General features: G+C 39.9%; 2 protein-coding genes across 10 annotated transcripts in view; both read left to right on the top strand.

Moving 5' to 3' along the window:
- The window catches only part of AHCTF1 (AT-hook containing transcription factor 1), a 79,017-nt gene extending 77,137 nt beyond the window's left edge, over positions 1-1,880 (top strand). For all 9 annotated transcript variants that reach the window (XM_044387990.3, XM_048225256.2, XM_048225254.2 and 6 more), the window contains one exon: positions 153-1,880. In XM_044387990.3, coding sequence (XP_044243925.2) covers positions 153-342 — 190 coding nt within the window. In that variant the 3' untranslated portion in view covers positions 343-1,880. The remainder of the gene's footprint in view (positions 1-152) is intronic.
- Positions 1,881-8,286: 6,406 nt separating this feature from the next.
- Positions 8,287-13,167, top strand: part of LOC125283490 (kinesin-like protein KIF28) — a gene marked incomplete at its 5' end in the record, with an annotated part of 59,814 nt that continues 54,933 nt past the window's right edge. Inside the window, one exon of the mRNA XM_057315752.1 lies at positions 8,287-8,493. Within this exon, the coding sequence (XP_057171735.1) occupies positions 8,287-8,493 (207 nt within the window). The remainder of the gene's footprint in view (positions 8,494-13,167) is intronic.

Below are 13,167 nucleotides of genomic sequence, written 5' to 3'. Positions count from 1 at the left end.
ATGTGACCTGAAGCTTCGCTTCACTTCTAAAATCAAAGCGCCAGGAAAGGGTACTGCTCCAATAGGCTCTTTCCTCCCAGTGTAACTGGGAAGTGGATTCTAGTTTATATGATAACGTGTTTATTCTTTCTTGAATTGTGTTTTGTGTTCAGAAGCAAAGGGGAAGATAATTGGTCCCCTCCTCCTGTGAAAATCCGGCTGATTTCTCCGTTGGCGAGCCCGGTTGACGGAGTCCAGAGCAAGCCTCGAAGAGCGACAGCAGTAGCAGGAAGAGCTCCAGGAAGGAGCAGGAAGAAACTGTCTTCCTTTCCAAAGCAAGTTTTACGCAGAAAAATGCTATAATTTTTTTTTTCAAGTTTTTAATGAACACCAATTTGTAAAATCATCAGAATTGTGTGGATTATTAAAAATCATCTAATTTGGAAGAAAATAATTTGTATAAATTACTGTAAATTTTTGTAAACAGAAGGTCTTCAATAAGTACATTAACTCCGTAAGGAGTGTGATTCTTTTAGTCTGGGCAGTTTTTCTATTTTATATTAAGACTTCATACATTTATATAATATGTAAATATAGCTTATTACTGGAATGTTAAATAAAGTGTATACTTCACAGTAGTTTGTGTCTGTTAGATTTTTGAGAGGGGATTTCTGTTTTAATAATGATTTTATAATGCTAGTTGGCATTGGTCCCATTTTCTTTTGCTACAGTTAAAGGTATTAGACCAGCCTTAAAATGAAGATGATTGTTGATTTTTTTTAAAGTTGCTATTTTATAATTTATGCACTTTGCTCCTATGATTGAGATTTCTAATCCTAAAATGTATATATATCTATTTTTGCCTGTTACTATGTTGAAATTGAATTATGGGCATGTAATTTTGCCGCTTTTTGTAGTTTAACAAATTTTGTATATTCTACCTCAAATGAGTCCTTTTCCAAGTAATGCATCGGTTAAATACAACGCTGGCATTTCTTGTTCAGCAAGCTGAAAGGCTCCTTCCCTTTAAAGTCTCTCCGTTCTTCAGAGACTTATCATCCAGGTTAGATTGACCGGTTCACTGCTCACTAGCCTCTTGGAAAGGTTTGAGAAGGAAGGGAAGTGTCAAACAAATCTTCTCTCGGGACACCTCGTGTGTGCCTAGTATCGATAGAACGAGGAGTGTGAACAAATTTTATACTCTTCTTGCCGTGAAGGAGCTTGCTATAAAAATCACAGAAATCCCTTAATATTCAGGTTTGAAAACTGACGCATTTTCGTAGGACCTCAGGCACAGACTATTGACGGGGAACGAGTGTGAGGTGGGAAGGGAAGAGAAACCAGACACTGTTGTCTGCAGTACGGCTGCGCAGTTCAGTGGGACGCTTGATGTGGCCTGGGAAACTCATGCATAAGTAAGTGCTGTCAAATAATTGATGACCGGTCACGGATAGCGTGTCATGAATGGACCATTCATAATTGATTGTCTAGAAACAAACTGCTTGTGTTGGCTAAGCTTGTAATGTGTTAGTGTGAAGCAGAAGCACTGTGCTTTCCACCTTATTTTTCTACCAAATAAATACGAGTGATGGGAAACGATGACAACGCCTCTGCCGAGTACTGACGGTGTGCGAGTAGCGGTGCGCGTGCGGCCTTTCAGTCAGGTTAGTGACAAAGGCGAACGCCGCCTGGTTGAAACTCTGACTAGGACTTGCATTTTATTCCTTTTTCTAATGATCGTTATCAAACGTGTGTTCAAGCTGCTTGTCATTGATGGAATATTAAACTTCTTTGAATGAACTTGTTAAACGAGTAATTTAACGATCTCAACGTAATTAGTAAACACATAACCTCATTCCTTTGCACAAGTAGCTCAATAAAAAAAAAATTGATGAGAGAAATGTACTGTCAAGTTAATGATTTCTTACACCAGTGCGGGTTGGTGAATATAGATACGTGCTGTTTGTAATAAATGTACTTTCCCCAACTAGCTCATTCAGCTGTGTCGCTACCACACTGTAGGATGAAGTAGAGGTGATGCCCGTTCTGGGCCCCTGCAGCAGTCTCTGATTATCAAGGCATTAGTCACAAGTTTTAAGATAATTCTGAACAACCAGCCCATTCAGCAAACATTTGACTGCTGTGGATCAAACCCAGTACTAGACAAACAGGATACAAAGCATCTTGCAATCTCATCACGTAAGTAAGTAAGTGGTGGCGGAACGCACCACAGTGGTAAGGCCCCCAAGATCGATCAGGTCTAGTTCATTCTATCTGGCTCGGTCATGAAGATTCTGGAGACGGAGGCATTTCAGATGACCCAAGGGCGAAAGAAGATTGGGACAAGGATATGCTAGACAGAATGACAAGCAAGGGCATATTGGACAGTAGTCCTGAATGGTATGCAAAGAGCGTAATGGAAACCATATATGAGGTCTTCCATTTGGACCTTGTTCAGCCTGATGCTTTCCTCTCTGGTCCATCAGTGTTCAAGATAGTTTTGCACGTTTTCAGTTGATGTCTGTCATTTCCTGCCCCCTGACAATCATCTGTATCACAGAAAATAATACTTCAACAGCCAGATGACATATCATGGGATAGCTTTATGCACATAACTGGATAACTTCAAGCATTTTAGCTGCTCATGGGGGTTCCTAGAGGGGTGTGGCTTTTCAGGCACCTGATCAGTAAAAATGTCAAAGAATCATGAGCAATTTAACGTTTTAACCAAGAAAAATGAGGAATTAAAACCATTTTATAACCTAACCCATCAATATGCTAGAAGACGTTATTCCAGGGTATTTTTCTTTGGCCTTTAATACGGCTAGAGTAATTACAAGTTTTAAACAAGATGTAGAAAGTAGGCACTCAGTTAATTACGTGGCTTTTAGGACCCCTCACCAAAAAGATGGTATTTGATTGAATTCCACCACCACCGTTGGCCAGCTCATACTGGAACAGTAGCAAGGAGGAGAGCGGGCCAACTCGAGAGGTGACTTGAGGATGAACGGTTATGGGTCACGCCTGGACAACGAGCCCCTCTGGGTGACCTGGACTCTAATTCTCTGGCTTCCAGTCTTTATCCCCATGGTGGGGTCGGGGCACAAGCTTGGTGAGACTATTAGAAGAGGTAGCACTTTCTCAGGAGCCTTTGAAGCACTGTCTTTGAAGTCATGTGAACTTGGGTTCAAGACCTGACTTCACCACCCATGCGCTGTGTGACCTCGAAGAAGGTTTTAAGCTCTCTGAGCCTTGGTTTCCTTCTGTGCAAAATAGAGATGTTGATACTTTGCAGGCTTACTGTTACCAAAAAACAACTAGATGAAATAATGCGTAAACACAGTGCCTGGCAAATTAGTCTTGATATTAGCCAAGACCATATGCGGGGGGGCAGAGAGTCAAGGCAACTCTGCGCTGAGTGCGGAGCTCAGTCAACACCAAGATCACAACCGGAGCCAAAACCAAGAGTCAGACACCCAACCGACTGAGCCACCCAGGTGCCCCTGCCATAATTTTTTTATAAATGGTTTCATTGAGATTGTCACATACTATACGGTTCCCTCACTTAAAGTCTACAATGATTTTTTAGTATATTCACAGATAACGTGCAACTCTCACCAGTTTCAGAATTAAAATTTTTATGACCTCAAGAATGCCATTTAGCTCTATCCTTATCCCTCTCGTTCTAAGCAACCACTAATCTAACCTCAGTCTCTATTTCCCTGTTCCGTACAAGTCATGTGAATGGGATGAGTCTTTTGTGACTGGCTTCTTCGACTTAGCATAACGTTTTCAAGGTCCGTCCATGTTGTAGCATACCCCAGATTCCATTTCTTTGTGGATGGTTCCGATCCCGTTGCATGGGGATACACATTTTGTTTAAGCCACTCCTCAGTGGCTGTTTGAGTCTCGCTGGCTTTCTCCACAGCCTTACCTTGGTTTCTGCAGGACATAATGCTGCTATAGATACTCTTGTGTAAGTTTTTGTGTGGATGCATGTTTTTATTTCCCTTGGTTTGTACCCAGGCATGGAATTGCTGAGTCATATAATAACTAGTTGGAGGAAATGACTTTTCCAAAGCCAGCTGTACAGTCTTCCCACAGCCAGTGTACGAGGGTTCCACTTTCTCCAGCCTAATCCAGTTATCTGACTTTATTAGAGCCATTCTGGGTGTGACGTGGTGCCTTGTGGTTTTGAATTGCAGTTCCCTGATGACTAAGGATGTCAAGTATCTTTTCATAGTATTATTGTCCATGAGAGTATCCTTCTTAAATGTCTATTCAGATCTCTTACTCCTTTTTAAATTGGATTATCCTTTTACATTGAGCTGTTCTTCTGAATACAGTTCCTTATTAGATATATCAGTTGCAAATTTTCTCTCATTCTATGGGCTATCTTTTTGCTTTCTTTATGGTGCCCTTTGAAGCACAAAAGTTTTTAATTTTGATGAAGTCTTTTTTTTTTTTTTTTTGAACTCATGCTTTTGGTGTCCTTAGACTCCTGCACCTAATCCAAGGTCACAAATATCTATTTCTATGTTTTCTTTTCTATTAACAGCTCTTTGGTCCGTTTTGTGTTAATTTCTGCGTATGGTATGAGGTAAGGGTCCAAGTTCATTGTTTTTGCATGAAACTATCAAGTTTTTCCAGGACCACCTCTTGCAAAGGCTATTCTTTTCCCATCTTGGCAGCCTTGTTGAAAATCAGTTGGCCACGGAAGCCTGGAATGATTTCTAGACTCTCCATTTCATACATACATCTGTATATCTCTCATCGTGCCTGTACCACACTGCCTTGGTCATTGGTTTGTACTAAGTTGTGAGATTGGGGATTGTGAATCCTACTTCGTTCTTTTTCAAGATGGTTCTGGCTATTCTGGGTGCCATCCAGTTCCATGGAAATTTTACCATCAGCTTGTCAATTTCTACCGAGAATCGGGTGGGATTCTGATAGAGAATTCACTGAATTTGTACATCAGTTTGGTGAGAGCTACCACCCTAACAATGCTAACTCTTCTGATCTATGAACGTGGGGTGTTTTTCCAATTTTTAAATTATCTTTAGTTGCATTCAACAACGTTTTGTAGTATTCAGAAGATATGTTTTGTACTTCTGTGGTTAACTATTCCCGAGTATTTTCTTCCTTCCGATACTACTAGAAATGGCATTTTCCCATTTCATTTTCAGATTGTTCCTTTCAAGTATATATAATTGATTTTCATGTATTGAGCTTGTATTTTACAACCTTACTGAACTAATTTATTAGTTCTCAAAGTGTTTTAGTGAATTCCTTAGGATTTTCTATGTACTAGATCACGTCATCTGCAAAGAGATCATTTTATTTCTTCCTTTCCTATCTAGATGCCTTTTATTTCTTTGTTCCTGCCTATTTGTCCTGGCCAGACCCTCCAACACAATATTGAATAGAAGGGCTGAGAGTAGAAATCTTTGTCTTCCACCTGATCTCAAGGAGTAAGATTCAGTCTTGAACATTAATTATTAGGATATTAATTATGGGTTTTTCATAGATGCCCTTTATCTGAAGAACTTCCATTCTATTTCTTAATTTCTTAAATGTTTTTTTTATCATGAAAGGGTGTTGGATTTTGTTAAATCCATTTTCTACATCTATTGAGATGTGATTTTTGATTTTCATTCTATTAGTATATTACGTGAAGTCATTATTTTAAATTATACGTGAGATTTGTTTTAATCGAGTATAGTAAGGTGACAGACACAGAAACAACTGCCTTAAAATTTCCAAGAGAATGGAGCATGCCCCATGGGGAAGTATCAAGGTTGGGCAGAAGGAGCATAGCCCATAGCCTTGTTTTGGTTTCTGCAGGAAGGAATGGGCAAGGCATAGTGGGCGAGTTTGAGCATTTAGGATTATATAGTTTGAGTAATTTCAGTGGGCTCTGGGCTAGAGAGGTGATCTCTAGTTGTCAGGTTCCCGGCCCTGGGGTGATTTAGGCCAGGGGAAATACTGGCTTGGTGAGCGAGAGTTAGATAAAGGGGGTGTTTGGGAGAGGGACCTGAGATATGGACTGTGGATTGGTTGGTTTGCATGAAGGGCAACTTTATTACCATCTCTAGGAATTCATTAGCCCTGGAGGGGCAGTGTCTCTAGGCCCCAGGATACCAATTCATTATCAAATGCAGAAAATAAAAAAACACGATTAATACGATCCTTTTCAGATGTTAAACCAAACTTACATCCTTCGGATAAATCCCATTCAGTCACGGTGTAGAATTCTTTTTACATGTTGCTGGATTTGGTTTGCTAATAATTGAGGATTCTTGTATCCATATTCATAAGAGATACTGGTCTGTATTTCCATTTTCTTGTGAGGTCTTTGTCTGGATTTGGTATCAGGGTAACACTGCCTTCATAAAAGTAGGTTTGGGGAGTATTCCCTCCTCTATTTATTGGAAGAGTTTATGAAGAATTGGTATTATTTTGAATTTTTGGTAGAATCAACATTCAAACCATCTAGGCTTTTTCTTTTTTCTTGTTTTTGTACTTCAATCTCTTCGCTTGTTACAGGTCTAATCAGATTGTCTCTTTCTTGAGTCAGTTTCAGGAGTTCGGTGTCTAAGAATTTGCCCATTCAATCTAAATTATCTAATTTGTGGGTACCCAACCATCCATAGTATCCATTATAATCCTTTATTTCTTCAGTCATGGTTTCCTTTGGTTCTGTACGTTTATAAAGCTCACTTTAAGAACTTGGGAGAAGTCTGGCATCTGGTCACTCACAGTTTCTGTTGCCTGCCATTTTCCCAGTGTATAATGGGTCTTTCTTTGCATGCCTCATCATTTTTAATGGAAACTGGACACTTTACATAATACACTGTAGCCAGTCTGGGCACTGAGTCTCCCACCCCCTGTAGTTGTTACTGTTACTTGCTTTTTTGTTTAGTGACTGGTAGGATTATTATAGTGAAAGCCACCACCACCCCACGTCAGGAGGGCACAGCTTTGGGAATGCCCTGGTCACCCTAACACTGGGCTGGGCTCATTCCTCTCTTGACCACACTAAGCTGTTCAACAACGCTGATGGACGGCTGACTGCTCTGTTTTCAACTATGTCCCGGAGGCATAAATTACTCTGCTAACTAATGCAATCAAATTCAGGTTCCTTTAAAAGGAGCAGTTTCTGAGATCAGTAATTGATACCTTGTAGGACTCTGGGTGGGTTCATCCAGCTATGTCACTTCCCAGCAACCCCCAACTTCTGCAACCCTCCAACTTCCCAACTGCCCTCCTCCGACTTCTGCAAACTAGGGGGCCTATAATTGAATCTTTATCAAAACAAACCTCTTCCCAATTCCCTTTCATTACAACTTCTGTTCTTGAGTGTGCCCTTAGGATTAACCTTCTCTAAGAGGGCAAAAGAAGTCAGTTCCTTTGAGCGGACATTAGTTGCTATCCTCCTGGGCAGGATGTCTGAACCTTGCCTCTGGATTTAGGGGTGGAGACGATGGCAAGCTGCTTCCTGTTTTAGAAGCCCAGCACTTGATGAGTGTGGAACAGCAGCCCGAGATCCTCTCAGCTTATCTGTCCTGGCACAGACCCACCACCTCGGGGGCTGGGGCAAGGACGGCCAGCACCCTAATATTCTCAGCGTGAGGCGTCCAAAGCAGAGCCTCCATTGCGTGCGTGGGCACTGGGTAGAAGAAGGAATCCTACCTCTTGCCAAGTCTCTCCCAGGAGATGGGGGTAGGATGTGAAATGCTGATATCCTGCTCTTGCCAAGAAGAAAGCCCTGCAACTGGAATCCGGGGAGAGAGGCGGCCTTGTGGGTGCAGCAGTCCGGGGTAACGTCTCCACCTGGCCAAGCTGGCAGGAGAGAGGAAGGGAATTGTCTTGCTTCAAGTACCAGACTCGGCTTTCTTAACAATTGTGGTACATTTCCGTGAAGAGATGCTTTGTCATTGGCTGTCCGCCCTGAGGACCATTTCCAGAGTCCCGAAATGGTTGTCTTTCCATTTTCATTTTTTTCATGAATAATTTTCACCAACTTTCACTCGGGGAGTGAAACAGGGAAGCTCTCTGTTGCTATAGTTATAGCTATTAGCATAGCTAGGTGTTAGGCTATTCTCAGAAAATTAACATCACTAGAGACAAGCCTTTCAACAATTCTGAGGGAGTATAAGAGCCGCTGCTTGTCATAACAGCTGCTAAGAATAAAAGAACAAAATGAACACATGGTAAGTGCCCAGCTTAATTTCTTGTGAGGTATGTATCAAGACTTGCAAAACAACTTGGATGACAAAGAAAACCTACGATGATTAACTCTGAATTTGTAATTTGCAGAGAGAGAAGAATTCTGGGAGCAAATGTGTGATTTCCATGCATTCTGGGACCACCACAACCATACAAGACCCTAAGAACCCAGAGCAGAGGAAGACATTTACTTTTGACCTGGCGTATTGGTCTCACGATGGATTTCAAAAGGATCAAGACGGTGTGTTTATTTCAGCTGGTCCTAGCAGTCAATTTGCAAGCCAGGTAAATTGCTTTACAGCATAACTTCAAAGGAAAGGTGGTTGTTTGGTTGTTTTTTTTTTTTTTAAATGAAGTATTAACTGTAGAACAGTACAATTTTTAATGCAAGCATGCTGTGATATATACTTCCATTCGACAGTTTGATTTTAAATGTATTCCTTTTTCATGTTAAACATAAGGTCCCAAAGTACAGCTATTGCCTAAATAATTTTTAGGAACTCAGATCAATCGATTTGCCAATATACTGCCGAAGTGTCAGTCAAGTCAGTTGTATTTTGTCTCTCTGAAATAAGCAAAATTTGTGATGCACTCAGCATTTGAGAACTCTTGTTTTATCAGTTATTGATCACGTGCCAAGCATTATTCCACCTTAGAGTTGCCCACAATTTGGTGTGGGGCGACAGGCAAGTAAGTGCATTCAGAAGGGTTATATGTTCTGGGGTAAGAATATGGGATATGATGGGGTGACAACGGAGAGGAGGTCATTTCAATCTGGACAGAGCTCATTAAGTTCTTGGATCTGGGTGTGTATAGTTTCGATCAAAGTTGGAAACATTTCAACCATCATTTCTTCAAATATCTTTTGCCCCCTCCCCACCTTTTTCCTTCTGTGATTCCAACTGAGCTTGTCCCACAGGTCACTGAGGCTCTGTTCATTTCCCCCAAAACTTTTCTCTCTCTATCCTTCTTTCTGCCTATTTGTCTTTCAAACTCAGCTGACAGCTTACACTTTTTATTAAATCACTTCTAAAAATACACTCAAATAGTTCTGACCTCACAAACTCACTAAAAGGATCTCATGGAGGAATGCCTGCGTGGCTTAGTTGGTTAAGCATCTGCCTTTGGCTCAGGTCATGTCCTAGAGTCCTAGGATCGAGCCCCATGTCGGGCTCCCTGCTCAGTGGGGAGCCTGCTTCTCCCTCTGCCTGCGGCTCCCCCTGCTTGTGCTCTCCCTCTCCCTCCCTGACAAATAAATAAAATCTTTTAAAATATAAATAAATAAATAAATAAATGTATGTATGTATGTAAAGGATCTCATGGACCCTGGAATGCACCTGAGAACCACCATCCCAGAGTAATCAATTAAAAAACCAAACAAAATTGTAACTCATCAGTCGATTGTGGGGAAATGGGATTAGGAAGCACTCAATTCAAAACACAGCAGGAAAAGAGTCAAAGGAGATGGGAGAAGAACACAAAGAGCGAGCTGGTCAACTTAATGGCAGCCACATCAGCTATTACAGCAAATGTAAATAAGCGTGCCAACTAAAACTCGGACATGATCGAATTTCATAGGAAAAGCTGGATCCAGCTGTCTGTCTGTTTAGGGAAACCTAATTTAAATATGGATACTATCACATAAACACTACAAAAAAAAACCTATAGAGGCCACATTTACATCACACGAAGTAGACTTCAGCACAAGAAACAGTCCATCACGATAATCAATTTATTAAGGAAACATACCATCCTAAATGGGTATGAACCTAATAATAGAACTTCAAAGTACGTGAAGCAGAAACTGCTAGAAATTAAGGGAGAAACAGACAAATCTACAACTGTCATTAGTGATTTCATCACTCCTCTCTGAGTAATGGATAGAGCAAATAACCCAAAATCGGTACTACGCAGAAGACCAGAGCACCGTCATGATCGACATCTAATACAGGTCAACTGTATCAGAGAGCACTTTGGCTGCCTGCCACCCGACCAAGCACCACACGTTCTTTACACGTGAACATGAAACGTCCATTACGACAGGTCATGGAACTAGTCTCAGTAATGTGAGACAACCGAAATCATACAAAATACGTTCTCTAACCACCAAACTAGAAAGAAATGAAATATTAGGAAAATCCAAGTGTTTAGAAAATAACAGACTTCTAAATAATCCATAGTCCAGGAATAAACCATAAACAAAATTAGTAAATACTCTGAATAAGAAATTTAGGGGCGTCAGGGTGGCTCAGTCGGGGAAGCATCTGCCTTCGGCTTGGGTCATGATCTCAGGGTCCTGGGATCAAGCCCTGCCTCAGGCTCCCTGCTCAGCGGAGAGTCTGGTTCTCCCCCACCCCGCCCAATACTCCCTCTCTCAAATAAATAAATAAAATCTTTAAAATTTTTTTAAAAAGTTATCAAAATTTGTGAGCCTCAGCTGAAGGAGGGCTTGGAGAAATTCTATAGCGTCAAGTTATTAGGGAAGTATAATCTCCAGTCAACATTCTAGGCTTCCACCTAAGAATTTAGAAAAAGAAGAGCAAATTAAACACAAAGTAGCAGAGGAAGAAATAAGAAAGATCAGTAATTAATGCAAAAGAGTAAAATAATAGGAAAATCAATGAAACTCAAAGCTAATTCTTTAAAAAGATCAATGAAATTGAACCTCTAGCCAAACCAATCAGGAAAAAAAGATACAAAGTACCAAGATGAGAAATGAAAGAGATTTTATAGATTTTATAGACATTTAAAAAAGGGAATATTATGAAAAACTTATTGTCAATACATGCAGCAGGTTAGATGAAATGACACAAGCTACTGAAGGTCCCACCAAACCAAAGAGATAATTCAAGCAGCCCGGAAGAAGTTGAATTTATAGTTAAAAGCCTTCTCGCAAAGAAAACTCTAGGCCTTTGCTGTGAATTCTACCAAAGGAAGAAATAATGAGAATTCTTTTTTAAAAAAAATCCTAGAGCTGACAGAAGAAGGAACATTCATTTTTTGAGGCCAATATTACACCAAAACCAGCCAAAGATTACAGAAACACTACAGACCAATATCCAGCATGAACATGGACAAAAAAACTAACAAAACTTCAGCAAATTGAATCCAACAATATATTTTAAAGACAATACATTTCTATCAAGTGGGACTTATCCTGGGAATGTAGGATTGGTTTAATACATGAATATCTATGTAATTCATCATATGATCAGAATCCAGGGAGGGGAGAGGCATATATGGTCAGATGCAGAAAAAGCTTTTGACAAAATTCAACACCCAATCAAAATTAAAACTCTCAGCAAACTTAACATAGGAGGGAGCTTCCTGGAAATAAACCTTCCCTGAAATAATAGGTAACATCATATTTGATGGTGAAATGCTGAATGTGTTCCCCCTAAGACTGGGGCCAAGGCAAGGAGGGTAGATCTCATCATCTCTATACAACATTTACTATAGGTCCTAGCCAGGGCAAGAAAGTAATTAATAGAAAATGAGTGATATGCAGATTAAAAAAGGAATAAGTAAAACTATTTGTAGATGACATCCTTATCTATGTAAAGAACGCTAAGAAATCAACAACAACAAAAAGGCTACTACAGTTCATAAATGTGTTTAGCAAAGTCAATATACAAAATAAATAGTATTTCTCAATACTAGCGGTGAACGATTGGAAAGTGAAACTAAAATATTTACAATAATATCAAAAATATGAAATACTTTAAGAAAAAATTTTACAAAACACATGCAAAATCTGTCCACTATAAAACATTACTGAAAGGAAGACGTAAATGCATTAGAAGGCTCAATATTATTAAGAATTCAAATTGATGAATCAGTTCAAAGCAATGCCAACCAAAATCCCAGCAGTAAGGTTTTGAAGCAATTGATAAGCTATTTTAATAATTTACATGGAATTGTAAGGGACTTAGAATAGCCAAAATTATTATTTTTTAAAAGATTTTATTTATTATTTTTATTTTATTTATGGGGGGGAGGGGAGCAGAGCAAGAGGGACAGCAGACTCCACACTGAGCACAGAGCCCAATGTGAGGCTCAATCCCATGACCCTGAGATCATGACTTGAGCCAGAATCAAGAGTTGGATGCTCAACTGACTGAGCCACCCAGGTGCCCCGATAGCCAAAATTAATTTGAAAGACCCTGAAAACCCACTAGAGAGCTTCAATAGTCAAGACAGAGTGGTATTGGCTAAAAGAGATACAGATCAATGGAACAGAAGTATCTAGAAATCGATCTTCATATATTGTCATTTTTTTAATGATGATGCAGTAATGGGTTGAATAGTGTTCTCCCAAAATCTATATCCACTCAATACCTTAGAATGTAACCTTATTTGGAAATAAGATATTTGGAGAAGTAATTGGGTAAGAATGAGGCCATACTGGATTAGAGTGGACCCAAAATCCAATTTTGGTAAGAAGAGGGAAATTTGGACACACAGGGAGAATGCCATGTGACTATGAAGGTAGAGATTGGAGTGATATGGTTATGAGCCAAGGAATGCCAAAGAATGTTGGGAATCACCAGAAGCTGGGAAGAGGTAAGGAAGAATTCTTTTCTAGAGCCTTCAGAGAGAGTGTGGCCTTGCCTGCTGCTTCATTTTGGACTTTCAGCCTTTGGAATCATGAGAGAATAATTTTCTGTTGTTTTTAGTCACCCATTTTGTGGTAATTTGCTATGGCAGCCCTAGAAATCTAATACTGGTGACAAGGTTCTTCAAAGTTACAGCCTTTCAACAATTGATGCTGGCGATATTAGATATCCATGTGAAAAGTATGACCTTTCATCCTTTCCTCACACCATATAAAAATGAACTCAGAATGGATCATAGACCTAACTATTAGAGCTAAATGATAAAACCTCTGAAAGAAAGGAGAAAATGTCTGTGATCTCAGATTTGAAAGACATCTTAGGGCACAAACCTTAAAAAAGTATT

Source organism: Ursus arctos, unplaced genomic scaffold, assembly GCF_023065955.2.
Source record: "Ursus arctos isolate Adak ecotype North America unplaced genomic scaffold, UrsArc2.0 scaffold_2, whole genome shotgun sequence".
Lineage (NCBI taxonomy): Eukaryota > Metazoa > Chordata > Mammalia > Carnivora > Ursidae > Ursus > Ursus arctos.
Note: the sequence above shows the minus strand (reverse complement) of the source record. Positions and strands in the feature narration are given on the sequence as shown.